This window comes from Emericellopsis atlantica, assembly GCF_019669845.1.
Source record: "Emericellopsis atlantica unplaced genomic scaffold F5Z01scaffold_7, whole genome shotgun sequence".
Lineage (NCBI taxonomy): Eukaryota > Fungi > Ascomycota > Sordariomycetes > Hypocreales > Bionectriaceae > Emericellopsis > Emericellopsis atlantica.
This window is the reverse complement of record NW_025764709.1, coordinates 770,313-797,143: the sequence shown is the minus strand read 5'-3', so window position 1 is coordinate 797,143 and position 26,831 is coordinate 770,313. Positions and strand designations below refer to the sequence as shown.

The following is a 26,831-nucleotide window of genomic DNA, read 5'->3' as shown; positions in this document are numbered from 1 at the left end:
CGAGCATTATTTTGTTCTTGTGTTTGGGTGATGTTAGTGCTGTGGGCGGTAGTAGCACCTCATCCAGGCGTATGACGTCCAGGGTCCAGGACTCCAGGTCCAGCACGCTACCACCAACTTACCTTATCACCTGCTGCTTCCAACGCGTACACCCACCGACGGAGCGAGGACCGGAGCTGGCGCATCTTCTTACTTTCACGCGCAATAGATTGACATTGTCGTTTATCGAAGCGCGACACCATGAGGGAGGCTTTGCGGCAAAGGCCTGGCTTCTAGACACAGCACCCAAGCCATCGCATAGCGAGCTCTCACAATGGGCCAGGGCTTCTCCCTAGCGACGCCGGCTGCCGGATCGACGGGCATCGACATTGCACAACTCAGCGACGTGCAATATGAGCGTAGCGTCGGGAACGCCCGCTTCATGAAGGGCATCCGCGGCCGCACCGAGAACGGGGTCGTGCTGGTCAAGGTGCTGGTCAAGCCATACGCCGAGGTGAAGCTGGACGAGCACAAGAGGAAGCTCATCGGTCAGTGTTTGCGTCCTCTCCACTCGAAAATCGTCTAACTGTGCCCAGAACAGCGGATCGCCCTCGCCGACGTGCCCAACGCGCTCGCCTTCCAGCGCATCATCGAAACCGAGACCAACGGCTACCTCGTCCGCCAGTACCTCTACACCTCGCTCTACGACCGCCTCAGCACCCGCCCGTTCCTCGAGGACATTGAGAAGAAATGGCTGGCCTTTCAGCTCCTGTGCGCCCTGCGCGACGCGCACGCCCGCGACATCTACCACGGCGACATCAAGGCCCAGAACGTGCTCGTCACGTCCTGGAACTGGCTCTACCTGACCGACTTCTCGTCCGCCTTCAAGCCCGTCATGCTGCCCGACGACAACCCCGGCGACTTCTCCTACTTCTTCGACTCGTCGGGGCGGCGCACCTGCTACATTGCGCCGGAGCGCTTCTACGCCTCGGGGGAGACACCGCCGCAGAAGCCCAAGATGACGTGGGCCATGGACATTTTCAGCGCGGGCTGCGTCATCGCCCAAATGTTCCTCGAGTCCGAGATCTTTAGTCTTGCGCAGCTGTACAAGTACAGGAGGGGCGAGTACGACCCGGTCATTACACATCTCGGTGTCATTGCAGACAAGGACGTGCGGGAGATGATTGCGCACATGATCCAGCTCGACCCGGAGAAGCGGTATTCGGCAGACCAGTACCTTGACTTCTGGAAGGACAAGGTGTTTCCCTCCTACTTTTACAGCTTCCTCCATCAGTACATGGAACTCATCACGGACCCCTCGTCAGGGAACAGCGCCATGTCCAGCATCGAGAAGAATCTTGGAGAGTCGGATGACCGTATAGACCGGGTATACTACGACTTTGACAAGATCTCGTACTTTCTGGGGTATCCACAGAGGGAAGGCCAGCATGAAGCCTTGCAGCTGCAGTCTCGGCTGAGCCTGGATCACTTCCCCGTGCGCCTTGGCATACCAAACCATGAGCACAGCTTGTCCTCGGATCTTGAACCTCCAGAGGACGATGGCACGCTCATATTCCTCACTATTGTGGTCTCGTCCCTGCGAACCACCGCCCGGGCCTCCTCACGAGTACGGGCGTGTGACGTACTCCTGGCGTTTGCGGAGCGTCTGACGGACGAGGCCAAGCTCGACCGCGTGCTGCCGTATCTCATGACGTTGTTGTCCAAAGACAACGAAAAGGACATTGTCATGATCAGTGCGATACGTGCAATCACACAGCTTCTGCAGCTCGTACGGATTGTTACGCCAATCAACTCCCACGTGGTGGTGGAATACGTCCTCCCTCGGATGGAGATCGCGCTGGGCTCAAAGTCTCGCAAGGCAAGTCCTCTCGTCAGGGCGACGTATGCAGCGTGCCTGGGCAGTCTGGCTTCGACTGCGCAACGTTTCCTAGAAATGGCCTCGAGTCTACGGGCGGATGGGTCCATGCCCATCGCGGATCCCGAGGTCGAGCCCGGAGCAGACGCCGAGGCCAACTTTGAGAGTGTATTTGATAACGCGGGGCGACAGCTCTTCGAAGTCCTCGAGGGCCACACGAAACAGCTCGTGGAAGACCCGGATGTCAACGTACGCCGTGCATTCTTGGCCTCTGTGCCCGAGCTGTGCATGTTTTTCCAGGATCACTCCAACGACATTCTGCTGACGCATCTGAACACGTACCTCAATGACCGCGACTGGCAGCTAAAGTGCGCGTTCTTTGACACCATTGTGGGCATTGCCGTGTTCATTGGTGGGCCGAGTCTGGAGGAATTCATGCTGCCGCTCATGGTGCAGGCCCTGGCTGACACGGAAGAACACGTCATGCAGTCGGCTTTACATTCTCTCGCGCAGCTCGCTAGTCTCGGCTTGCTGTCGAGGGGTACATTGTGGGATCTCGCTGACCTGGTCGGGCGCTTCACCATGCACCCCAACATATGGATCAGGGAGGCGGCGGCCGAGTTTGTGTCCATGTCCGCTTGCCATCTCGATGAGGCTGACAAGATATGCATCTTGTCTCCGCTTGTACAGCCTTACTTCCGGATACCTGGCATACCTGATTTCGACGAGCTCACAATCCTCGATACCTTGAAGCGGCCCTTGTCCCGACCAGTCTATGACCAAGCTTTGGCGTGGGCGACCAAAGCTGAGAAGGGGCTGTTCTGGAAGGCGCTGCAGTCAGCGCGGCCCTCTGGGGCGGGAGCCCTGGGCAACATGGTTGCAAAGTCGTCCAAGGACTTGACAGAGGGCTCGATCAGTAAGATGGCTCGCAATGAGGAGGACGACCACTGGCTGGGTAGGATGCGCCAACTCGGCCTGAAGCAGGAGGATGAGCTCAAACTCATGGCCCTACGGGAGTACATCTGGCGCCTCAGCCGCATGAAGAGTCGCGACGCGAGCACAGGCGAATCTTCACCGGCTTCAGGGCTTATTCCACTGCAAAAGTTGGGGGTCACGCCGCAAACAATCTTCTTTAACGAGGAGCCATTGCACTTCCCCGACAAAGCGGCCGACTTGACTCCGCCGGGACCATATACAATTGCCGATGCGTTGCTCGATGCCTCAATGACGATTGACGATTCTGTCGGGAAGAGAAGACGCGCTGCGCTGAACATGCATAAGAATCGCGTGCACAGCGTAGGTCCACGCGCAAACTCGCAACGTTTTGCGTCGCCCGCTGCCCATGGTCGGGCGAGCTCGATGGACACTCGTGCCTTGAGTCATCAGCGCACCGCATCGTCCGAGTCCGTCGACGGCCCGTATTCGGTGAGGAGAGCCATACGCCAGTCCTCGAGCGCCTTGAACCTGCTCGACAGGAAGGATGGCAACAAGTCGGTGCCTGAAACCGGGACGACGGACACCACCGCCTTTGGAGAGATGGAGGGTCCCTTTGTGCAAGAAGAAGAATCCGCCACGCCGGCCGCCAATGCCAGCGGTGCCCTGCGGACGGAGAAGAACAAGTCGTCCAAGCATAGCTATGAAGGAAACGACCCCAATGTCCAGAAGATGCTGGACAACATGTACATGGAGGTCTTCCCCCGCGACGTGAAGGACTTTGGGGCTACCGTGACCCCCATCTCGAGGGACAGATCTAACACGATCACGTCTCAAGGCAAGCGGGAGCCATGGCGCCCCCAGGGGAAGCTCGTGGCTACGTTTGGAGAGCACAAAGGCCCAATTATGCGTGTTGTGCCGTCTCCCGACCACGTCTTCTTCATCACTGGCAGTCACGACGGGACGGTCAAAGTATGGGACACGGCGCGGCTGGAGCGTAACATTACACATCGATCCCGCCAGACACACACGCAAGGGTTTGAAGGGACGAAGATCACAGCACTCACATTTGTCGAAAACACGCACTGCTTTGTGAGCTGTGCTGGTGACGGCAGCGTCAACGTCGTTCGCGTCGACACGGTGACAAATGCTGGGATCGTTCGCTACGGCAAGCTCCGGGTGTTGCGTGAGTACCAGCTGCCCGATGGCGAGTGGGCGGTCTGGGCGGAACACTTTCGACATGAGCAGGTCTCTGTGCTCCTGATAGCGACCAACTGTTCACGTATTCTGGGCATTGACCTCCGCACCATGAGCCTCATGTATGTGCTGGAGAACCCTGTGCGCCATGGCACGCCGACCTGTCTTTGCGTCGACAAGAAGCGCAACTGGGTTTGTGTCGGAACATCGCATGGCGTCGTCGATGTCTGGGATCTCCGATTTCGCATACGGCTCAAGGGATGGGGTGTACCGGGTCAAGGGTGCATCTACCGCATGAGTCTGCATCCCACCAAGGGCAGGGGCAAGTGGGTGTGTATAGCGGGAGGCACTCTCCAGGGCGAGGTCACAGTGTGGGATCTCGAACGAGCGACGTGTCGCGAGATTTACCGGACAGCCAGCGCCAAAGAAGGGCCCAAGTCGTACGAAGCCTGGGACGTGGACGAGGACAAAGGGGGCATGCTCGGTCGCTTTGGCACAAACCTCGAGAGCAGCGAGGCGGCCAACGCGGACCGAGGGATGCGTACCATGCTTGTGGGATGCGATCCGCCCGAGGGCAGGGAGATACGCCATGCCTTTATGATCACAGGGGGCTCGGACAAGCGTCTTCGATTCTGGGACATCCCACGGCCTGATCACTCGACTATCTACAGCGGTCTGCAAACAGACGATGCAAAGCCGACATATACCACGAGCAACCCGGTGACGGGGCTGACGATCAACACGGAGCGCTTCCCGAGGCCGACGCAGCCTGCGGCGACCAAGGGCAAGGCATCCTCTACATCGGGGGGAAGCGGGAGGCCAGCGCGGCACACGGTGATATCGCAGCACCAGCAGCAGCTGCTGCAGTCGCATCTCGATGGGATCATGGATGTAGCTCTGCTGGAGCATCCTTATACCATGAGCGTATCGGTAGATAGGTCTGGCGTTGTTTTCATCTTCCAGTAGGTAGACTGGGTTCCCTGCCTGGCGTTTCGGTGTTTGGTCAAAGGGGACCATGCAAGGTTAGGCAATCATACAACGATGGCCTTTGATGTAGAGTGAGATACTAGTTCACTGAATAATTGAGATATCTTACATTAAAGTTGCAGTGCCAGATTCATGTTCCAAGCGCCTTAGTCGTAGTACGTCGTGATGATCCCCACTTTAATTATGGTCACCCTCGTGCTTCGACTTCGCAGGCTCCAAAACTTCAGCCTTACCACTACGTATCACTTCCACCGCGACAATTCCTCTTGCACAACGCCGGCCACCCAGAAGAAGAGGCAGTACACATCGAAAATTCAGCAGACGCCCCACGCGAAACCAATCGAACCAGGTAAACCCGTCACGATGAGGCTCACCGCGGAGCTCATCCGCGACTCCCTCTCCTACCTCAACCCACTGAAGGAGCGAGAGCTCGATCTCCGAGGTGCGTTTCCGAAAAGAGCAGAGTGCTACACTTGAAGAGAGCTAGAGTTGATCCCATCCTTTTCTTGCGCATAAAGGCCACCGAATCCCCGCGATTGAGAACCTCGGCGTCGCAGGTGTAAGTGTCCCCGCCATGAGATATGCAGTGGTTCGGTCCTCGGGGGTGGAAAACGCGAGCTAACATGCAAACCACTACCAGCCGCACGATGCGATCGACCTGACCGATAACGACATCCAAGTCCTAGGCAACTTCCCGCTTTCGCCACGCATCACGACGCTCCTTCTCGCGCGCAACCGAGTCGCTGCGATTCAGCCTACGCTTGCGGCATCGACGCCCAACTTGACGAACCTGGTGCTCTCCTCGAACGCGGTTGCGGAGCTGGCAGACCTCGATCCGCTGGGCAGGCTGGGCCGGTTGACGCACCTGGTGCTCGAGGACAACCCCGTGACGAAGAAGGAGGTGAGTCGGCCACAAGAAGGGTCTGTGAGCGTCTGACTGACGAATCGGCAGAACTACCGCTACTGGGTCGTCTGGCGATGTCCCGCCGTTCGCTTCCTGGACTACACAAAGGTGAAGGAGGCGGAGCGCGAGAGGGGGCGAGAGCTGTTCGGTACAGATGAGGAGCCCACAGCGCTTGCGCAGCAGGTACGTCTGAACAGAGAAAAGAAGGCATCATTCGATGTGTGTGCTGACGGATTGTGCACCAGATTATGGGTCAAAAGTCCAAGGGCGCGGCATTGGCGGCCAATGGCTCCGCACAGGCACCGTCCAGATTATCGAGGATAAAGCTCACAGACGACGAGAAGAAGCGGTTGCGAGAGCGGATCAAGAACGCGACAAGCTTGCAGGAGATCAATGCGCTGGAGAAGGAACTGAACGAGGGCAGGCTACCATCGGGGCTCCAGGGAGATCCGATGGAGGAGTAGGGTGGTCATGGTCATCTGGGGGAACTTTGCGTGCTTGGGTTTTAGATGAACCATCGGAAATACCAAAATGATTTTGTTGGCGTTCATACTACTCGCTTCGTCTTCGTGCCTGGGGCAAGTTGGGCACCGGCTGATATCACCACCAAGTCGTGCTAGCCTGACATGTGAACATCCCCGTCGTGCCCTCGCTGTCCATTCGCTTGCCTCATCTCTAGCTCTAGCTGCTGGCTGGGGTCTTCCTCCGACACCAGAGCCGCCACCGACGTGGGGTGGGTCGGTGTAGAGTTCACGGCCCTGGGGCTCGTGAGCAAGCCAAACGTCGAGTCTCCGTTCACGATGGACGTGGTGCTGCCGTTCGTAGCGGTGCGTGGGCGTCCCAGGATTGGTTCATCGCCCCCTCCTGCTGTGTTGACTGTTTTGAGGCGTGACTGTGTCTCTGCGGAGTGGGCCTTGATGTTTCTGTACGGGATGGTCTTGGGCACCACGTCTTCGAGGAACTCTAGTCTCTCCTGGCGGGCCACGGCGTTGGCTGTCATTGGAGTCAGTTGCATGCCGCGTGCTGCGTGCCGGCAATCTACATACCGACGTCTTTGTACTGAATGTTGCGGCGGGGCTTGGGGTCAATCTTGACTTGGTGATGTGCCTCCTCTGACAGGTGTTGTATGAACATCTCCTGTACTCGTGTGTTAATCTTGGTTTGCTGTGTAAGTGGGCAGAGGGTGTGTGGGAAAACGTACTGCGGCCATGGTTATGACAAATGCGGCATTGTTCGAGCAGATGGAAATATCTTGGTCCTGCGCAATGATTCTCTTGATTCGCGATACTGTGCGTTGTCAGCCGTGTCTTGAGCGTCTTGGGGTCCAATGAAGACGTACAAGGTAGCTGGGCCTGGCCTGTCGGCTCCTTCTTGGGAGGAATGGCTGTGGTGTTATAAGGCATGTCTTTTCTCTTCCAGAAGGTGATGTGATTTGATATCCTCGGGTCTGATGTGACCAGATTTCTTGTGAGATAAGGTAGCCAAGTTGTATTCTTCTTGCTTAGGTGAGAGGTCGTCCCTGAAGTGCTCCTAGGCTTGTCGTATGCAGAAAGCCAAGGATGCTTTTAAGTCCGAGTGCTGTCTCTGGTCCAAGTCGATATTTGAGATTCAGTTTACTGCCAGAACTCGAGCAATGCAGTCTATTCGGTTATCGCAATCCAGTTGAGGTCAATGAAGTTGAAGTTGGAATAATGCTGAAAGAGACGCGCCGCGTACCGGTAGTGCTGGGATCCCCTGCAACCACTAAACGCGGTCGCCCGCAAGTGTGGCTCATGCACGGCTGGCGCACAAGCCACACTTCCGACAGCTCAACATCCTGACCTACAGCCCGCCAACTACCTTTACCATCGTCATCCTGATCGCGCCAACCGTCCGAACGACTTGCTCGAGTCAGTCTCGCATGCCATCAATGCTGGAGATCTTGCGACCATGATCTGCAGGCCAGAATTATGAATACCCAGACCCCAAACGACCTACGGAGCCCTCAACTTCCTCGACGACCGTCCCTGAGCTCCAGGCTCTCCTTCGCAGTATCCCACGCCGAGCAAGGCGAATCAGTTGTCGATGCGCCGCCAGCCGAGGCGCAAATTGAGGATGAGATTGCCGAAATCAAACGATATGAGGTATGCTCTGCGCAATGGCAACAAGGGCTGCTATTCGAACAAGCCAAGCTGACCTCGCTAGGACTTTTCCACAATAGGTACGCCGACATTACGCTTCGCTATGCGATTGATGGATGAGCGCAGGACTGACGATGGATGCATTCAGACTGGGTCCAGGACTCGGCGCGCGAACAAGCGAGGCGCATAGCACGAAGGCGACGGACCGAAGGCGTATACAACCATGGGAAGCCTGGCTGGCGATACCGCCTGTGGGAGGCCTACGAATCGGCGCAGGGGTGGATAGTGGTCACCCTTGTCGGTATTGCGATTGGCTTCAACGCGGCTCTTCTGAGTATCGTCACCGAATGGTTGTCCGACATCAAGACGGGACACTGCAGCACGGGGTTCTACCTCAACGAGAACTTCTGCTGCTGGGGCGAGGACAGCGGTCAGTTCGCTTGACTCTGAACGCTGGAATGACGTACTGACGAGTATAGGCTGTGATGAGTGGAAGTATTGGACGGGCTTTGAGCCCTTTGACTATTTCATCTACATCATATTTGCTGTGCGTATCCCCTGGATAATCACCCTTCTGAAGGCTGGCTGACAGATCAGACCCTTTTCGCACTGGTGGCGGCAACACTCGTCAAATTCTACGCGCCCTACGCGGCGGGCTCGGGCATCTCAGAAATCAAATGCATCATCGCCGGGTTCGTTATGAAGGGATTCCTCGGCTTCTGGACCCTCATCATCAAATCCATCGCCTTGCCTCTGACCATCGCATCGGGCCTGTCCGTCGGCAAGGAAGGCCCGAGTGTACACTACGCCGTGTGCACGGGCAATGTCATCTCGAGGCTTTTCGACAAGTACAGGCGCAATGCGTCCAAGACCCGCGAGATCCTCAGTGCAAGCGCAGCGGCCGGCGTGGCTGTCGCTTTCGGCAGTCCGATTGGCGGTGTCCTGTTCTCTCTGGAGGAGATGTCCAACTATTTCCCTCTCAAGACCTTGTGGCGAAGCTACTTTTGCGCCCTCGTCGCTACGGCCGTGCTGGCTGCGATGAACCCCTTTCGGACGGGCCAGCTGGTCATGTTCCAGGTCTCGTATGATCGCGAGTGGCATTTCTTCGAAGTCGTCTTCTACATCATCTTGGGTATCTTTGGAGGCGTCTATGGTGCGTTCGTCATGAAGTGGAATTTGCGGGTACAATCCTTCCGCAAGAAGTACTTGACAAAGTATGCGATCCTCGAAGCTACGCTGCTAGCTGTTGCGACGGCCATCCTCGCGTACCCCAATGCCTTTCTCCGGATCGACATGACGGAGAGCATGGAGATCCTCTTCCTCGAGTGTGAAGGTGGGGAGGATTACAATCAACTGTGCGAGCGGGAGCACAGATGGGGCAACGTGGTGTCGCTCATCACGGCCACACTTCTGCGCACCTTTCTGGTCATCATCTCGTATGGCTGCAAGGTGCCTGCAGGTATCTTCGTGCCGTCCATGGCGATTGGGGCCTCGTTTGGGCGCACTGTGGGCATCATTGTGCAGGCTCTGCAGGAGGCCAATCCAGGAAGCGGCTTCTTTGCAGCCTGCAAGCCTGATGAACCCTGCATTACGCCTGGCACATATGCGTTCCTGGGTGCGGCCGCTGCACTGAGTGGCATGATGCACATCACCGTTTCTGTGGTGGTCATCATGTTTGAGTTGACAGGCGCGCTGACGTACATCTTGCCCACCATGATTGTTGTCGGTGTGACGAAGATTGTTGGCGAAATGTTTGGAAAAGGAGGCATCGCCGACCGCATGATCTGGTTCAGCGGCATGCCCTTTTTGGATAACAAGGAAGAACACAACTTTGGTGTTCCCGTGTCCAAAGTCATGCAGACTTCCATCGTCTCGATACCAGTCACCGGCCTTTCTCTCAACGAGGTGGAGCAGTTGCTGGCTGACGGCAAGTATCAAGGCTTTCCCATTGTCGAGGACAAGAACAGCAAGGTCCTGGTGGGATACATCGGCAGCACGGAGCTGCGGTATGCGATCGACCGTGTCCGTCGTGAACGGCATCCCGGCTCGACGGCCAAGTGCATCTTTGCCCCTCCCCCGACGGCCCATTCTCAGACATCCATGCATCCGACTGTCATGGTGAGCACGGACTCTGGAGCCTCCACATCGCTTGATTTCAGTCGATACGTGGACGCCACGCCGGTCACGGCACACCCTCGGCTGCCCCTAGAGACAGTCATGGAGCTCTTCCGGAAGATTGGCCCTCGCGTCATCCTCATTGAATACCATGGCAAGCTTACGGGGCTTGTCACTGTGAAGGACTGCCTCAAGTATCAGTTCAAGGTGGAGGCTGCCGAGAACCCTCGGGATGACCACCGCATCAACGAGGGTCAAGAGCAGTTGTGGAACCTCATGCGCCGCGCGAGCAATTGGGTCTCGGTCAAGGTGTCGAGGCTCACGGGAGGCAGGATACGACTTAATGAGCAGTCCGACCGACCATCCTCGCGGCCGACACTTCAAAGAGGAGGGTCGATCTTGGAGGGTACGGAAGATAGCGTCGATGCAGGTGTCGAATTAGAGAGCCGAAGGTGACACCACAGGAATCAACTATTGGAAAGCAAGCTTATCAAAGCGCCCAGGGCCGTTGTCTCAAATGTCCATGTGCTGCTATCCTATCTATCTCCTTTCATCATGCAGATCCCCTAGGTCAATAACATCCTCATCTCTAGCCTCCTCTTCTTCCTCTCTGCTCGACCCTCTGGGCTCAATATCCTCTGACTGCGCAACGGCCGCGTACCCAGCATCGTCCTCGCCCGCACCCTCCTTGCTCTCATCCTTTCTCCCAATGATCACGTTCCCGACCACCAAAAATGCAGCCCCTGCCCACCACATGAGAGGCAGCTGCTCGCTGAAGATAATGGCTCCCATGAACGCCGTGAGCATAAAGTTGGCCGAGGTGTTCATGATGGAGACCTGGGTTGTTGAGGTCCCCTTGGCCAATGCCGTGGTGAACAGCGACCACATCTGCCGACATCAGTACATGTAAAAGTGATTTTGAGTCCGGGGGAGATCCTACAATGCCATTAAAGATGAGATTGAGCCCAAAGAAGGTCCCGCGCACGATATACTCCATGACGGTCTCCCAGTCAGACAGGCCAAGCGCATTAGCAATGCTGTTTGACAGCGACGTCGTAAGGGACGTCGTAGTCCTAGACTCATCAGAGACGGTTCTACAATACCTCTTTCGTACTCACAGCTTTGCAAATACACCGTTGAATGCTGCACACGCGCCGCTGGCGACAGCAAAGAAGATCCACTGCGTGCGCACACTCCATGAGCCGGCGCCCCCGACGCGTAGACCTTGTGTGCCGGACATGACTTTGGCCTTGGTGGTATGCGCTGTCTGTGTCGTCTGGTGCTGTGATGGCGGCTTCTTCCTGAGGCGTGCCATTGTGGACTTGTGTGAGCTGCTGCTAGAGGGTCGTTGAGGTAGGTTGCTGCTGCTGGTGACGGGAACTTGTGGATCTACAAAGTGTGGCTGAGGCGCGTCTGGGGTTCTCCAGGTTTGAGTACGGATTATCACAATTCAGGAATGGCGCCATGGTTCATGAGTGTCTGATGCGAATTCGATTGATCTGGAGTCATATGACCTTTCTCACGTTGCATAACCTATAATCCCCAAACGCCGAAACCCCATCCAAAGTCCAATGAGCTCCCGTCAACTCCGTCCAAATGCAGCATTCCCCAACCGTATATGAAATGATACCCCAGCAAGTCGACCAAACTGGCTGATGCAGCAAACAAATCTATGTCTCTCCGGGCTTCTTTGCGTTGCAGCTGACAATCTTGATCTTGTCCGCCGTGACGGGTGGGTGACCGTGATCCATCTTGAAGGTCACGTTCTTGATCAAGAATGTCCAGACCTCGTCGCAGAATCGGTAGGTATCGAGGCTTCCCTGCGCGCTGTTAGTATCTCGCCAGCCTCGCCAACATACAGCGTGGCAAGCGCACCTTGAACGACAGGCGGTTCTTAACGTTCTTCTGCAGCACCTCGGCAATGGCCTGGTCGAAGGACGCGAGGATCTTCATAGCCAGTTGCGGTGGGATGAGAGGTTCGGGCTGGTTCGTCTCCGGGTTCACATGGGCGATGAGATCGTCGAGGGTATCAGTCAGGGCCAGACCGATGCTACGAAAAAGAGACAAGTTTAGTCACGGGGGATGCCTTTGGGCTTGGGGACAGGCCACAGTACCTGCTTCCTCGGTACAGCTCGTAGAAAGCCTGGTTGTTGGCCGCCATGACGTCCACTACTCGCTCGCGCAATGTCTTGTATTCTCGTAATGATGCGCTGCAATGTCGCGATCGGCCTTGTGCGATGCGGTTCGACAGGCTTTGTGCGTTGCGGCGTTGCCTGGTTTAAGTTGACGGGCCGCTGATGGAGTTGGGTAACTCAAGGGTCCAGGCAGTCGGAGGGGCTGCATAGAGATTACTAATATGTGGCTTGAACGCAGACTGTCATGTGACGTCGTCGTCCGCCGAGCGTGGCTTGCGTGCCAGTGGCTTTTGCTGCGGCCTACAACGCAACGTGCGCCTGTTTGACGTCGCGCCCCAGCTTAGCCAGACAAGCCAGCTCCGAATTGAAGCTCGAAGCAGCTGCCCTCTCCAACATCCCATCCCTACGCAGCCCGCCATAAACCAACGCGGTCCTTTCGAAGCGTTCGCCCGACATGAGCCTCATTACCTACGGCGCCGGTGGCCTCGGCTCCTTCCTCCTCATAGTGGGACTCTGTACGTGTTCCCCTTGTCGAAGGAGGGATGACGGTGATGATGCTTGGATGCGGTATACTGATGGATTAATCTAGACATGCTCTTCACCGGCAGTGGCGAAGCATTCAACGTTGGCGCATTCATTGAGTCGGTCTCGCCTTATGCCTGGGCGTCGACAGGTGTCGCCCTTGCCATTGCCCTGTCCGTCGTAGGCGCCGCATGGTTAGTGATACTATCTTGTCGCTGTAACACCGCAACGTATCTAACCAGGTCGCTAGGGGCATCTTCATTACCGGCTCCTCGATCCTCGGTGGTGGTGTCAAGGCTCCCCGCATCCGAACAAAGAACTTGATCTCTATCATCTTCTGCGAAGTCGTCGCCATCTACGGTGTCATCATGGCTATCGTCTTCTCCGCCAAGATCGACTCCGTTTCTGGGCCAGAGCTTTATTCCGCCGACTCATACTACACCGGCTTTGCGCTCTTCTGGGCTGGTATCACCGTTGGCATGTGCAACTTGGTCTGCGGTGTGGCCGTGGGTATCAATGGATCCGGCGCGGCGCTGGCGGATGCTGCCGATCCTTCACTGTAAGTACCTCACTCGCGCTTGTGTGATGCTTTGCTGACGTTGGTAGATTTGTGCGCATTCTGGTCATTGAGATTTTCAGCTCCGTCCTGGGTCTGTTCGGCCTGATTGTCGGGTTGCTCGTTTCCAGCAAAGCCCCCGAATTTGGAAAGAGCGAATAAATGTCGATATGTGTCTCTAGGGGACCAGAGACGAGGACACCAACCTACGCAAACCACGGAGCGCCCTGATTTGCGAGCCAGACAAGGGCACACCGTTATCATCTGCATCGCGCCAAAGAGAAATTACTACATTTGGGCCGGCGTTTGGAAGATCTGACTAGGGAGAAAGACTCCTTTTTCATGAGCTGTACCATTAGTAGTTCTTGAAAGTCGGAACTGCCGATTTTGTACATCAGGGTGGAATTTTACCGCAGCTGAATATATAAGTACTGGAGTATGGCATCGAAATTATATACTTACCCTGCTAGAAACGTGAGACTTTGCTCGCAAACTTCTACCTGATCACATCCGCTCTCACAGCGTTCATCATAAGGGCGTCCACCTTTGCTCCCTTTTCAAGCTTGCCCTTTCCGGCTGGCATGCAGATCAGAGCGTTCGCGCTCCGCAGGCTACCGACCTTGGAGCTTCTCTGACCACCAGTGCTGCTGCCGATCAACAATCCATTCATGCCCACACTGACTACTGCGCGATGATACTCGGGCCGCATGTCCATTGCAAAGTCGTGCTCGAGCACAACAGGGACCTTGGGCAACCCGACTGGCGAGACGCCCGACTGCTTGTGCAGCGACGGCAGAACGAACAGGTGGAACGTCACCAACGCCGACGCTGGGTTACCAGGCAATGAGAAGATAACTTTCGACAACCGCTCACCGGCATTGTTCTTGACGGGTATTGTGGCAAAGGTTGTTGGCTTGCCTGGCTTCATGGCGACACGGCCAAAGTGGATGGTCCCTCCTAGCGAGCGCTCAATGGTTGGCTTCAAAAGGTCCAGTTCGCCCATGGATACACCGCCCGTGGTGATGAGGACGTCCGCACTTCGAAGACCCTCGCGCAGAGTCTCCTCCAGCGAGCCAGGCTTGTCTTTGGCAATGCCTAGGTCAACCGTTTGGAAACCCCATGCCTGTGCAGCGGTGATGAGCGTGATGCGATTGGTGTCGCGGACCTCCCCGAGACGAAGAGCACTGGCCTTGTTGTACTCGACAATCTCGTCACCCGTAGACAAGATGCCAATCGTGGGCCGACGGTAGATCTTGACGGACGAAACGCCGACAGCAGCCAGGAGACCGATTTCGCCCCCTACGCCAGAGATCTGCTCCCCTTTCTTGAGGATGACGCTGCCTTGGGCAATGTCGCTGCCCACCTCGCGAATGTTCTCACCCTCTTTGACACCCTCTACTTGGATCTCCACCTCCTTCTCCTCCTTGCCATCTTCTGTCATGCTCTTGAGGGTTGTATCCTCGACCATGATCACAGACGTGGCGCCGAGTGGCAGTGGTGCCCCGGTGGTGATTCGAGCAATCTCACCCTCCTTTAACTGTCTGATCTCTCCCGGTGCAGCGTGCGAAACGGCTGTGACAGGGTATGCGCCTTGGAAGATGCCATCCTTGGGCACCACAACAGCGTATCCGTCCACGATGCTTGCGCGGAAAGCAGGCACATTCTCCCTGGCCAGAACGGCCTCTGCCAGGACGCAGCCGACGATCGTCTCGTCAACATTGACCTCCACTATCTCAGGCTCTGGAGTGGCTTCAGATATCCTGGCCAGCGCCTCTTCCACTGATATCATGGGGTAGGGCGACTCGCGGTGGCGGCGGGTTGGACCCAAACTCGGGTCATTGGAAAGCGATGTCGAGCCAGGCTTGGTATGACGGACCAGACCGCCATGACCGTGGCCATGAGTGTGTCCGTGGTCGTGGCCATGTCCATGATGGTGGTGATGATGGCCATGAGCATAGCTATGGCTGTCCCCTCCTGCCGCGATTCCGGCTTCCTTCTCCAACTTCTTGACTCCTCCTGAGTGCAGTTTACGCGAGTCCATTCCCGCAGCTTGCTGACAGGCGTGGGGCAGGGTCTTGATGATAGCCTCAAGGTTCTCCTTTGCACCTTTGGGTGAGCCAGGCAGAGTGATGATGATGGATTTGTTTCGGACGCCAGCTTTTGGCCTGGACATCATCGCGACTGGTGGAATTAGCTATAGCTTTGGAGCATCGTAGATCGAGGACTTACACGGCGTGACGGTTAGCGAGGCGGAGATCATGGCATGCACCAGTCCTGGAGCTTGCTTCTGTAGGAGAGGGTCTACGGCCTAATGTATGTCAGGAACTCTTCCGTATATGCTCATTGCGTATAGCAGGATTACATATAGCTTACCTCAGGCGTAGTATCTGCGATCGCGAAGCCGGTTCCTCCGGTGGTGATAATGAGATTGGGGCAGTCATCGCCATCAGTCCAATTTTTTATCTGGCGCTGAACTTCCAACACATTATCAGACACGATTTGAGTATCCTTCACCTCCCACTTTCCTGCGCCTTGATCATCAAAGACATTCTCAAGGACCCCCGCCGAGGCGTCTGTCGAGGGGTCCTTTGCAGCTGTCGTAGAGACGATGAGAATCGCTGCTCTGAGGGGCTGCGCCATGTTGTGTTTTGTTTGATGGCGAGTTTTCTTGCTTCTAACAAGTCAAAATGAGAAATTTCTCAGTGAAAGAGCTGCCTCGCAAGATACATGTGCAAGCTCAAATGTAGCTAGCTGGCCATGATGGTACCGGGTTGGGAGCTGTAGCCCCACCTAGCAGTTAGTGGTGGTGACAGTATTTCCGCTGTGGCTCAAAGCTTCACCTGAAATCTTTATCACGCTGATGACACGCGACAACTCCTTGGTCCATTGGCAGACTTGACGATCCAAAAATGGTACGCATCAAGGAGCGCTACCTCCTGGTCAACATATTGTACCCCAGCGATTCGGCCCAACCACCGAAACCAGGTCTTCCAAGCCATATCCAGCTGCACCAGCCTACAACAGACACCATGACCCCAGGTTCACTGCTCAGAGGCATCAAGAAGGAAGTTGAGATTCTATACGGGGACTATGGCGCGGGCATGCTCAACGGGCTACAGAGTGAGTAGTCACGAATCACTTTGCGCGCGCAATGTGGGACCCTGACCTTATGCAGTCAAGTATCTTTCCCTGGCCACGTCAACCTTTATCATCAAATGCTCTCGCGCCATGTGCTCAATGCTGTGGTCAGCCTTGACTTTCATGAGCCGTATCCCTAACAAGGACGGCACAGGGAAGCAGTGCATATTCCGCGTGGTGCGCGTCAGTGGCACAATTCGCAAAGTTGAGGAAGAAGCCATTCGCCAAAGCAGGGCTCTCATAGTCGCAGCCAAGCAGGAAGCCAGTGAAGCACAAAGCTCGATATCCGGAATCACCCGGCAGACCGCTGACATGCAAGCACCGGCACAAAGTCACTTTGCAACGGTTGATGACTCTGACGAGTCAATGGACGACGCGGATGGTTGAGAAACGGGGTATCATTCATTTCTTGCGCGTCACGTTGATGCCACTATCCGGAGGCACTGTCATATCGCCAAAGTCCGGATCAAACGCGCCCCCTGAGGTCGGCGCCGCTGGCTGAGACGGTTGAAGATCCATGGCCTGCTGCTGTCGCAGCTTCTCCTGTTCTTCCTCGATTTCACGCTCCTCCTGATCATACGCCTCCTTATTGTCGATCCAGCGCTCTTGGATATCGATACCACCCATCAATGAGGCCTCATTCCGCATTGACACGGCCCAGATCGTGTCGTTTGCGCCTTCGGCACTACCAAAGACATATCCACCAGCACGATCGATCACCCTAAGGATGTGCATCATGCTCTTCTTATTTTCGACCGCCAGGACTTCGTACCGCACGAGGCCATAGCTTTCGATCATGCCAGCGATAGCCTCGTTCAGTTTGCCGAACTTGTCGCTTCGCAGAGCTGGTGACTCGGCTTCGAGAAAGGGCGTGAGGTATGTGAGATCGTCCACATCGGTGTAGTACTCCAAGTTGAAGGGTAGCTCGTCATAGGCGTGGACCTTGTCGATCTTGGAGAGGATGTTGACGTGCGGCATGTCCATCTGGATCATGGCGCGGAGGGATAGAAGGACGTTCGAGACGTAGAGCGACGGCTGGGTCAGGCAGAAGGAGTCGGAGAGGTGGACGCAGACGAACTAAAGGTGTCAGCGAGATAACCCAGTTTCTCGGGAGTGACATACCCGAAAGTCTGACTTCTTTTGCAGCCTATTAAAGATGTTTCGTAACGAGTTGTGGTGCGTGTAAAGCTCGACTTGTCCCGGACAATCAAAGAGAATATAATCATCCTTGTACTCTATCAAGCCTTCCTCCAACCACTCGACGTTGTTTTCGAGCTCTTCTAGGGCATACAAGATACCACCGTTTGGTCCGAGTCGATCTTCCTTCATGATATCCTCCAGCTTCACGAGAGATCGGATGTCGAGGGCGGCAGGATAGCTCGTATGGTCGTTGGCCGGGTCCAGATTCACGACGGCGCATGCGCGCCCGATGGCGCCCATGAATTGGTGCACTAGATTGTCAGGCGTTGAAACTTCATCCTTTCGTGCTGCTTACTGCCATCGCAATAGGTACTCTTGCCAGCACCTGGGCTGCCCAGGACGAGCTGCGCGAAGGGCATCTCCGGGGATGTGATTCAGCTCAAATGTGCATTCTTCGCCTTTCAGACATTTGATTGGCAGTGCAAGATTGATATCTGATACACTCTTGAACAATCGACGTCGTAAGTTCGCATGGTGGGTGCGACAGGTTTGTCTCGTGCCCCTCCATCATCTTCTGGAAGCTCCGTCCCGGCTTAGGCGCAGGCTCTCAGCGGTCGCGTGGTGGGGCATCATCTGCCGGCACACCGGCCAAACCTCGGCCGAGCCAATATGCCTCAGGATCAAAACTCCCGTGGGAAATCACAAGCTTCCCTTTCGGCAAAACTCCTCACCACCTGCCTGCACTTGCGTCAACAGGACGAAAGGGAACCTCCCCCACGAGCTTTCCTCTTTCGCTCTTTCCCTTCACAATGCAGCGTGGAAAGTTGCAGCACCAGCAGCCATGGCATCTGCCTTGTCGTCAAATGCTGCTGAGCTGGCCTCGATGAGCTCGGAGCCAAGCTCAGTCATGAGCGCTTTGAACGTGACAGCAGTCGATATAACCAACCAAGAGTCCTCAGGCTGGTTGGGTCTCTTTGGGCGGCTCATCATCGCCATCCTCAACATGGTGTCTACCATTATTTATTGGACGTTGCGGATTGCAACCATCAACGTCCCCAGCATCCTCTTCACGTTGTTCTCCACCAGCTGGACCGTCACCATGAATGCGACAACCTTGATGCTGATCATGGCTGGCGTCGTCTCCGCTGTCAGCTGGGTCGTTCGCTACAGGATCCTCAACATGTACTCCAGGCTTCCACCGGAGCCCCAACGCAAAGAACCCGAGATCGACCTCTTCCCCGACACACACGACGAGGGTACCAAATCTGGTCTTTCAAGCTACTTGGATGAGTTTCTCAGCGCCATCAAGATCTTTGGCTACCTGGAGCGGCCTGTTTTCCATGAGCTCACGCGGAGCATGCAGACCCGCAAGCTCATCGCTGGAGAGACCATCAATCTGGAGGAGGAAAAGGGATTCTGCATTGTTGTCGACGGACTGGTCGAGATCTTTGTCAAGTCAAGTCTGCACCCCCGGTCCAGTGGTGTGTCCAGCGATAGCTACGATGATGAGGATGCCCACCCGGGTCAGCAACGCTACCAGCGCCTGACCGAAGTCCGCAACGGCGCTCCCATGTCGTCGCTCTTCTCCATCATGTCGCTGTTCACAGAAGATGTCAAGCTACAGCACACCGATGATTCCACCCATGTTCCTGAGGGAGCTGCCCATTCTCACGGCGGCTACGGAGCAGACGCCCCTGCCTCGATGCCAACCACCCCTCACTTGCGAACGACCATGGGCCACGCCGTCCCGTCTGTTGCTGAGGAGCACTCCGCTCAGGCACACGCCAGGGGTCTTAGCACATCCCGCATCCCGCACATTTCGCTCGACGGCCAGGACTCCAGTTCAAGAAGACCAGCTCTGTCACACAGAGCTACCTCAGGATCAGCACACCCCGACATCATCGCCAGGGCAACCGTCGATACCACAATCGCCATCATCCCAGCGAGTGCTTTCCGCAGGCTGATCAAGGTCTATCCCAAGGCCACGGCCCACATTGTTCACGTCATTTTGTCACGGTTTCAACGCGTTACCCTGGCGCACGCATTTGACTATCTTGGACTTACCGGCGAAGTCTTGCAGACGGAGAAGAATGTCATCAAATACACAACTTGCCAGTTGCCCAACATCCTACGCGGGGAGGCCTTGACCCGGTTGAAAGAGAAATTCAGTCGCGAGCGCGAGAAGGCGCAGGATGAGCAAGGTTCCAAGGGAATCGCCTTGCACAATCCGTCTTTGACTCGTCGTAGGAGGTCGAGCACGAGCTTGCGCAAAGAGGCTGCATTGCATTTAGTTGCCAAAAGGCAACCATCTATGCCGTTGACCACCCGGCCTCCGGTGCACACCCCTGGGCCCGGCGACCTCCTGTCTGGCATTCAGCACGCCCGAGGCTCGCACCGCTCGTCTAATTCAGAGGTCCGCAATGGCTTTCCCTTTGACTCGCCGCAAAAAGACGACGTCAGTCCGCTGGCCCAGCGGTCTTATAATCCCTTTGATTCTCGAGGACAGAGTCGAGTGCCATTGGATCCTCGGGAGACGGCTGACGAGGACAATCTGTTCCGCACGTCCATACTGGAATGCATGCTTAAGGGGCTTGGCCTTGACGGTGGCGGCAGCGCGTCTCGTGAGCCCGACTCCGTGGAAGGATCTCCGCGGCTGGTTGGTCTGGATCCCAGGCGGGGCAGAGCCTTCTACACCAGTAACAGCAATGCTTTTGGCTCCATAGGGCCTTTTGATAGTTCTGGCGATGGCGACAGCGAGTCGGTGACATCGGGTGGTCTGACCGTGAGTGGCTCGCCGAGTGCTCAGGCCCTTTCCCAAGAGCTCATGAACGATGTGGAGATTGTCTACTTCCCCAAGGGATCTGTCCTTGTCGACCAAGGCGAGCGAGCTCCCGGTCTCTACTATGTAGTGGACGGGTTTCTGGACATTGGCACGACGAGCACAAACGACCCTCACAATCTCTTTGCGTCGTCGTCCAGTGGCCCCCCCAGTGGCACGCCTTCCACGCCTGATCTAGCCGTGGGGGATATGTTCCCGGCCCTCGCTCAATCTGAGACAATTCGAGAGAAGAGAGAGGCAGAAAATTTTGGACACGCCCGACGACGCAGCATCACGCTGGTGAAGCCAGGCGGTCTCGCTGGCTACATTGGTGGCGTGTCGTCCTATCGATCCTTCATCGACGTGGTTGCGAAGACGGATGTTTATGTTGGTTTCCTGCCGAGAGCGGCTCTGGAGCGCATCGTTGATCGGTATCCCATCATTTTGTTGACAATGGCAAAACGACTGACGCACATCCTCCCACGCCTCATCCTCCACATTGACTTTGCTCTGGAATGGGTACAAGTCAATGCTGGCCAGGTCATTTTCCACGATGCAGACGAGAGCGATGCCATTTACATTGTGCTCAACGGCCGACTTCGCTTAGTCGAGGACAAGAAGGATGGGGGCATGGTCGTACGGGCCGAGTATGGGCAGGGCGAGAGCGTGGGCGAGCTTGAAGTGCTCACCGAGACAGCTCGCGCCGGCACGCTACACGCCATTCGGGACACTGAGCTTGTCAAGTTCCCACGCACGCTGTTCAACAGCCTGGCACAGGAGCATCCCAACATCACCATCAAGATCTCCAAGATCATCGCTTCGCGGATGAGAGCGGCCGTTGATGATCCACTGAATCACCAAGGTAAAGAAGGGGGCTCGGCTGCTGTGGCCAGCCAGCGAAAGTCGACAATGAACTTGCGCACCGTCGCCATCCTGCCTGTGACTACCGGCGTTCCTGTTGTCGAGTTTGGCAACCGCCTGATGAATGCCTTGACTCAGGTCGGCCCCCCGAATGGCGCCACTTCCTTGAACCAAGCCGGCATTCTCAAGCACTTGGGCAAGCATGCCTTCAACAAGATGGGCAAGCTCAGGCTTGCTCAGTACTTGGCTGATCTTGAGGAGAAGTACGGCTTGGTCGTCTATGTTGCAGGTAAGACTCTTTCTCGCGCCTTGAAATCATTTTCTTTATGATGAACAAACCCTATGTCCAAAGGCAAAGCCGCTGATGGTACATGTTAACTCTAATTTTTTCCTGATCATACCACGCACACGCTTGTTTTTTTGGAAGTGTTTGTTGTTCCTCTCGCTGACCAAGCATCAGATACCAACGTCAACTCGCCTTGGACACAGACATGCATTGCCCAGGCTGACAGCATCTTATTGGTGGGTCTCGCAGAAGGGTCCCCGGCTATTGGAGAGTACGAGCGGTTCATGCTTGGCATGAAGTCGACAGCCAGGAAGACCCTCGTCTTGCTGCATGCGGAACGCTACTCCCCGCCCGGCCTCACGAGATCGTGGCTGCGCAACCGCGTGTGGATCAACGGTGGCCACTTTCACATCCAAATGGCCTTCCGCATGAATGAGCTACCTGTCCACCCGCCGTCGAAGAAACTCGGCCAGGCCTTGAAGGCGAGGGTGCAAGTGCTCCAGGCCGAGATCCAAAAGTACACGTCTCGCAAGGTGCACCACACGGCGTATTACTCACCCGACATGCCGTTCAAGAGCGATTTCCACCGACTTGCGCGAAGGCTCTGCGGCAAATCGATTGGCCTTGTGCTGGGTGGCGGAGGTGCCCGAGGCATCAGCCAGATTGGCATCATTCGTGCGCTCGAAGAAGCCGGGATCCCCATTGACATTGTGGGCGGCACATCGATAGGGTCGTTTGTTGGCGCATTGTACGCGCGACACGCTGACGTCGTGCCCATGTTTGGCTTCGCCAAGAAATTTGCCGGACGCATGGCCAGTCTCTGGCGCTTTGCTCTCGATCTGACATACCCGTCTGCCTCGTACACTACGGGTCACGAGTTCAATCGAGGCATCTTCAAGGCTTTTGGGGACACGCAGATTGAGGACTTTTGGCTCGAGTACTACTGCAACACCACCAACATCAGCAAGAGTCGGGTCGAGTTTCACACGAGCGGATACGCCTGGCGATACATCCGCGCGTCCATGTCGTTGGCTGGTCTACTCCCGCCACTGTGCGATGAAGGCAGCATGCTCCTCGATGGCGGGTACGTGGACAATCTGACTGTATCCCACATGAAGGCGCTGGGCATAGACATCATCTTTGCCGTGGATGTCGGTGCGATTGACGACGACACGCCCCAGACGTACGGCGACTCATTGTCTGGGATGTGGGCATTCTTCAACCGATGGAATCCGTTTTCGACCCATCCCAACCCGCCGACCCTGGCAGAGATTCAAGGCCGCCTGGCATACGTGTCTAGCGTCGATGCCCTGGAACGGGCCAAGACCATGCCAGGATGCATCTACATGCGCCCCCCGATTGACGACTACGGCACGCTGGAGTTTGGCAAGTTTGATGAGATCTATCGAGTGGGCCACAAGTATGGCGAGGATTTCCTGCAGACGATGCGCGAGAACGGCGCGTTGCCGATGATGGAGGAGACGGAGGCCAAGCAAGCATTGCGACGGACGACGGCGCCCCGACGAGCGAGCATTTGAGCGACTATTGCTGATGGCTGCATACCTCATTAGATAGCATAGATCATAGAGATAGAGCCAAAATGCCAGCGCATTGCAAAGCGACAGATGACGAGGGACTCCAACTGTGACTCGTGAGAGACGTGAGAGACGTGAGTGACTGCCAGCTGGCTGTCAACATGGATCAGGGTCCAACAAACCCTTGCATTTCTGCGACAAATTAATCGCAGCAATTACGACGTCTATGCCGATGGAGGTGACATCATTCACCATAAGCGGTGAAGAGCGGCATCGTCGACCTATGACAGATTTCTGTGGCTGCCCATGTGGACGAGTCGTTATGCATGTTGACGATGGCTGCATGACGGGGTGTCTGGGGGATAAAGCTTCTTAATTAGCGGCTCGGCCTTTCCACAGCCCTTGGCATTGTCGTACTGACTTACACCCAAGTGGCTATTGTCTGTGATCCTCAACCACAGCCAGGAAGGCTATCAGTGTCTACAATCATTCCCTTACACACACAGAGAGAAGCCCCGAAATGTCAGCCTACGGGTACTACTACGAGCCACGCTCTCGTCACCATCCTCCTCCCCCTCCTCCTCCTCCTTCCAGCCGCCGCCGGTCCTATTCTCCCCCCGGCTCCCACCGCAGCAGCCAACCTCGTCGTCGCTCCACGGCACCGCGACGACCAACGCCCTACCACGAGAAGCAGCACGAGGACTGCGAGGGGGGGAAATGCAAGGCTATTGAGAAGGAGTTCGGCGGGTTCGGGTGGACAGAGGGCATCGCGCTGGCGGCCATGGCGGGCCTGGCCTTGTTTAATTTTGACAAGGCGTATGAGAAGCACAAGGAGAAGAGCGAGCGGGAGGATTGGGAGGCGGAGAGGCGCAGGGAGAGGGAGAGGGAGGAGCAGAGACGCAAGGGGAGTGCCCGCAGCAGCAGCAGCAGTAGGAAGGACGACGAGGACTTTTACGATGAAGAGTCGCGGAGGGGCAGTTATGAGAGGAGGCGATATGAGGATGGGGATGATTATGAGAGGGAGCGTGACGGACGGGGGAGAAGTCGACGGGGTGACTGAGTATGGAATTGTACAACAGCAGGCATTCGTGCCTTCACGACGACAAGACATGACGAGTATACGAGCAACGATTACAGGATGGTTCGGTTCAATTCATATGCACATTATCTAGTGATTCTGCATTTTTCACGCGTCACATCCGTTCAGTCAGCCTTGATGGCGCCGTATATCCTCCGCACAAAGGCATACGCGCTCAAGAAGCCCACGGTGCCCGTGAGCAGGCCGTACACACAGCAGGCCAGGCCGCTGTAGGCAAAGAAGAGCATGCCGCTGACAAATCCTGTAATGTGCAGCTTGAAGAGGTAGTACCACACGCAGTACGCAAAGACCCAGATGGAGCTGCCGCCGCCGACGACGAAGCTATGCCACCACCAGCGGTGGTCTTCGGCACACAGCCGGGCGTAGACGGAGACGACGGTGACCTCGGCAATGGTGACGGTGAGCAGGACGCAGACGACGGCGAGGAAGCCAAAGACGTAGTAGTAGCCCGACTTGTCCTGCCAGAGGGACTGGAAGACGTAGAGCAGCTCGATGAAGATGACCGCAAAGGGGATAAGGCCGTACAGCAGGCCGGACACGACGGGGTGCATGAGCCAGGACTGGCGGGGGATCGGGCGCGGGACTCCCGTCGTCTTGGTCGGGTGCTCCCACGTGGGCGCCTTGTGGTAGCCGTGGTGCGAGCCGGCGTAGACGAGGGGTACCTGGACGCACAGCCAGAGGGCCATGATGGCGAGCAGGGTGCTAAAGGGCATGGCGGTGCTGGACGCCTGGGCCCAGACAAAGAGGTTGAGCACAAAGACGGCGCAGAAGGCGATGCCGGGGACCAGCAGCGCGGTGACGAGCGCGTTGCGGCGGTGGCCCCGGCCCTCGAAGCTCTTGAAGACGCGGGCGGAGAAGTAGCCGGAGAAGAGGCCGGCGAAGATGAAGAGGCCGACGCCGACGCTGATAAAGCCGCCGCGGAAGCTCGGGTTCAGCACCCCAAAGGTGCTCAGCGTGATGAGGCCCATGGCCATGACGAAGAGCTGCACGCCCGAGCCGACGAGGGGCGCCAGCAGGCCACCCCACGCGGGCGTGCGGAAGACGTCGGCGTGGAGTAGCTTCCATCCTGTAATGTCCTCCAGGGCCTCCTCGTCCGACAGGTCCATGTCGTCGTCGTCGCCGCCGTGCGGCTGGTCCAGTAACCCGGTTGACGCGGGCCTGGTCTTCTTCAACCGGATCTTGCCATCCTCCGCCACGGCGTCCTTGTACGTCTTGATGTCTGACCTGATGGTCTTGGCGAGGATAATCATGACGACGCCCGTCAGCAGGGCGCAGATGATCAGCGAGTTCACAATGGCCAGCCAGTGAATGTGCGAACCCTCGTCCTGGTTGACAAAGTACAGGTCCCAGCGGTGCGCCCACTCAATGGTCTCGTCCTCGCGGAAGTAGACGGAGTACGTGTAGGGGATGGACATGACCGGATCGTCGTCGTGCGCGCTGGCCGTCTTGTTAGGCGTCAGCTCAAGCCCGGACTTGACGTTCTTCAGGTCGGCGGGGCAGCCGTGCTCGTTGCGCGACGCGTCGTAGCCGACGCTCTTGGGGTAGACCTCGAAGCCGACGACGACCTTTTCGCCGCGGTCGCCGGCGCGACCCGGTGCGCGACGGTAGCGGATGACAATGGTGTGGTGGTTGTTGAGAAAGTACTGGACCCGGCGGGCGGGCGTGGCGGCCGAGTTCACCTCGACGTCGTAGCCGAGCTTGAAGCCGGCGGCGTAGTACTTTTTGGTCTTGTCAACGGTGACGAAACTTGTGGCGCCGGGGAGGTTGTCGACGATCCACTCGGCGACGTAGCCCTCCTCAATCATCTCCTGGGCGCGTATGAGCTCCTCGAGGGTAATGTCCCGGGTGCAGAGCGTCGCGCAGGGCGTGTCGTGGAGCATCGCGAGCTGCAGGTCCGATGCCATGATACGGTCCCCGCGGAGGACCTCGCCCAGGTTCAGGGGCACGCTCTCGCCCGACAGCAGGCCGCCCGCACCACCGGCTCGGTGGGCGCCAGTGGGCGGGCAGACAAAGGGGAGGTCGAAGTAGGCGTACTGGAGCTGGGTGTTGTCCGAGTAGACCTTGTTGACCATGAGCGGCATGGGCTCGTCTCTCTGGTAGGACGTGACAGAGTAGCCGGGGATGTAGAAGGCGGATGCGGCCGGGGCGAGGAGGAGGAGAATGCCCAAGGCACTCTGGAGAAGAGTCGCCGCCATTGTCGCGGTTCGTGGTGGCTGGGTGGGAAGGATATTCGTAGTCTCGGCTTGGACCTTTGTGCAGCGATCGCGCGGCGACGCAATGCCCTGCAAAGGTCTCGCAAGCAAGGCGAGATGAGGTCGTCGGTTCAAAGGGCGTCAGCAGCGAGATGTGCGCATTGGCTGGGGCGAGAGCACGCGCATGATGGCAGTTGGAGTTCGCGAGAGTAATTCAGCCTTCAGGCCAAGAAATGGAATCCAGTGACGTGGTTCCGCTTTCCTCAGGGGATCAAGCGGCGCTAGCCCGAACGGGAAATAGACCGGGGTAGGCCTTGTTTGTGCCTGCCTCCACATCACGATCCGGGCCAACGTCTCCTAAACGGTAGGAGCGACCTGGGCGACTTCACACTCATCACTGTCTACGAAGTAAAAGACTGTGTACTTTCAGCAACTGAT

The 26,831-nt window shown here is 56.7% G+C and overlaps 13 protein-coding genes across 13 annotated transcripts; 7 read left to right on the top strand and 6 right to left on the bottom strand.

Annotated features, from left to right (window-relative positions):
- The first annotated feature begins 111 nt into the window (after positions 1-111).
- F5Z01DRAFT_704294 (uncharacterized protein) lies at positions 112-5,072 on the top strand. The gene is made up of 2 exons (XM_046266430.1): positions 112-527; positions 576-5,072. Exons 1-2 carry the CDS (start codon positions 314-316, stop codon positions 4,949-4,951), a joined length of 4,590 nt encoding a protein of 1,529 aa, XP_046120375.1. The 5' UTR covers positions 112-313; the 3' UTR covers positions 4,952-5,072.
- Positions 5,073-5,335: 263 nt separating this feature from the next.
- F5Z01DRAFT_672434 (leucine-rich repeat-domain-containing protein) lies at positions 5,336-6,340 on the top strand (the record flags this gene model as incomplete). Its single annotated transcript, XM_046264810.1, has 5 exons — positions 5,336-5,414; positions 5,491-5,531; positions 5,613-5,873; positions 5,925-6,059; positions 6,122-6,340. 5 exons carry the CDS (start codon positions 5,336-5,338, stop codon positions 6,338-6,340), a joined length of 735 nt encoding a protein of 244 aa, XP_046120374.1.
- Positions 6,292-7,577, bottom strand: F5Z01DRAFT_510741 (uncharacterized protein). Its single transcript, XM_046260354.1, has 4 exons — positions 7,216-7,577; positions 7,078-7,163; positions 6,923-7,013; positions 6,292-6,869 (listed from the first exon to the last, which is right to left on the bottom strand). Exons 1-4 carry the CDS (start codon positions 7,277-7,279, stop codon positions 6,493-6,495), a joined length of 618 nt encoding a protein of 205 aa, XP_046120373.1. The 5' UTR covers positions 7,280-7,577; the 3' UTR covers positions 6,292-6,492.
- Positions 7,578-7,697: 120 nt separating this feature from the next.
- On the top strand, positions 7,698-10,613 carry F5Z01DRAFT_650193 (chloride channel). The gene is made up of 5 exons (XM_046263147.1): positions 7,698-7,999; positions 8,061-8,076; positions 8,145-8,426; positions 8,476-8,543; positions 8,594-10,613. The coding sequence occupies exons 1-5, from the start codon at positions 7,826-7,828 to the stop codon at positions 10,565-10,567; spliced, it is 2,514 nt and encodes an 837-aa protein (XP_046120372.1). The 5' UTR covers positions 7,698-7,825; the 3' UTR covers positions 10,568-10,613.
- Positions 10,614-11,579, bottom strand: F5Z01DRAFT_735112 (uncharacterized protein). The gene is made up of 3 exons (XM_046266769.1): positions 11,230-11,579; positions 11,052-11,184; positions 10,614-10,999 (listed from the first exon to the last, which is right to left on the bottom strand). Exons 1-3 carry the CDS (start codon positions 11,424-11,426, stop codon positions 10,652-10,654), a joined length of 678 nt encoding a protein of 225 aa, XP_046120371.1. The 5' UTR covers positions 11,427-11,579; the 3' UTR covers positions 10,614-10,651.
- On the bottom strand, positions 11,580-12,410 carry F5Z01DRAFT_650187 (transcription initiation factor IIA, gamma subunit-domain-containing protein). Its single transcript, XM_046263146.1, has 3 exons — positions 12,226-12,410; positions 11,987-12,161; positions 11,580-11,931 (listed from the first exon to the last, which is right to left on the bottom strand). The coding sequence occupies exons 1-3, from the start codon at positions 12,270-12,272 to the stop codon at positions 11,782-11,784; spliced, it is 372 nt and encodes a 123-aa protein (XP_046120370.1). The 5' UTR covers positions 12,273-12,410; the 3' UTR covers positions 11,580-11,781.
- Positions 12,411-12,455: 45 nt separating this feature from the next.
- On the top strand, positions 12,456-13,779 carry F5Z01DRAFT_650181 (uncharacterized protein). Its single transcript, XM_046263145.1, has 4 exons — positions 12,456-12,761; positions 12,836-12,962; positions 13,019-13,327; positions 13,375-13,779. The coding sequence occupies exons 1-4, from the start codon at positions 12,701-12,703 to the stop codon at positions 13,484-13,486; spliced, it is 609 nt and encodes a 202-aa protein (XP_046120369.1). The 5' UTR covers positions 12,456-12,700; the 3' UTR covers positions 13,487-13,779.
- On the bottom strand, positions 13,708-16,150 carry F5Z01DRAFT_510595 (molybdenum cofactor synthesis domain-containing protein). The gene is made up of 3 exons (XM_046260351.1): positions 15,698-16,150; positions 15,554-15,632; positions 13,708-15,505 (listed from the first exon to the last, which is right to left on the bottom strand). Exons 1-3 carry the CDS (start codon positions 15,962-15,964, stop codon positions 13,821-13,823), a joined length of 2,031 nt encoding a protein of 676 aa, XP_046120368.1. The 5' UTR covers positions 15,965-16,150; the 3' UTR covers positions 13,708-13,820.
- Position 16,151: 1 nt separating this feature from the next.
- F5Z01DRAFT_510603 (Rpp14/Pop5 family-domain-containing protein) lies at positions 16,152-16,857 on the top strand. The gene is made up of 2 exons (XM_046260353.1): positions 16,152-16,444; positions 16,500-16,857. Exons 1-2 carry the CDS (start codon positions 16,234-16,236, stop codon positions 16,847-16,849), a joined length of 561 nt encoding a protein of 186 aa, XP_046120367.1. The 5' UTR covers positions 16,152-16,233; the 3' UTR covers positions 16,850-16,857.
- Positions 16,857-18,021, bottom strand: F5Z01DRAFT_698386 (putative ATP binding protein; the record flags this gene model as incomplete). The annotated part of the gene is made up of 3 exons (XM_046266354.1): positions 16,857-17,539; positions 17,585-17,913; positions 17,958-18,021. 3 exons carry the CDS (start codon positions 18,019-18,021, stop codon positions 16,865-16,867), a joined length of 1,068 nt encoding a protein of 355 aa, XP_046120366.1. The 3' UTR covers positions 16,857-16,864.
- A 300-nt stretch (positions 18,022-18,321) lies between these two features.
- On the top strand, positions 18,322-23,364 carry F5Z01DRAFT_510521 (uncharacterized protein). The gene is made up of 2 exons (XM_046260350.1): positions 18,322-21,570; positions 21,742-23,364. Exons 1-2 carry the CDS (start codon positions 18,444-18,446, stop codon positions 23,103-23,105), a joined length of 4,491 nt encoding a protein of 1,496 aa, XP_046120365.1. The 5' UTR covers positions 18,322-18,443; the 3' UTR covers positions 23,106-23,364.
- On the top strand, positions 23,365-24,234 carry F5Z01DRAFT_510518 (uncharacterized protein). The gene has a single exon (XM_046260349.1). It carries the CDS (start codon positions 23,623-23,625, stop codon positions 24,160-24,162), a length of 540 nt encoding a protein of 179 aa, XP_046120364.1. The 5' UTR covers positions 23,365-23,622; the 3' UTR covers positions 24,163-24,234.
- F5Z01DRAFT_510512 (endomembrane protein 70) lies at positions 24,235-26,809 on the bottom strand. Its single transcript, XM_046260348.1, has one exon. The coding sequence runs from the start codon at positions 26,394-26,396 to the stop codon at positions 24,306-24,308; it is 2,091 nt and encodes a 696-aa protein (XP_046120363.1). The 5' UTR covers positions 26,397-26,809; the 3' UTR covers positions 24,235-24,305.
- Between the last annotated feature and the right edge of the window lie 22 nt (positions 26,810-26,831).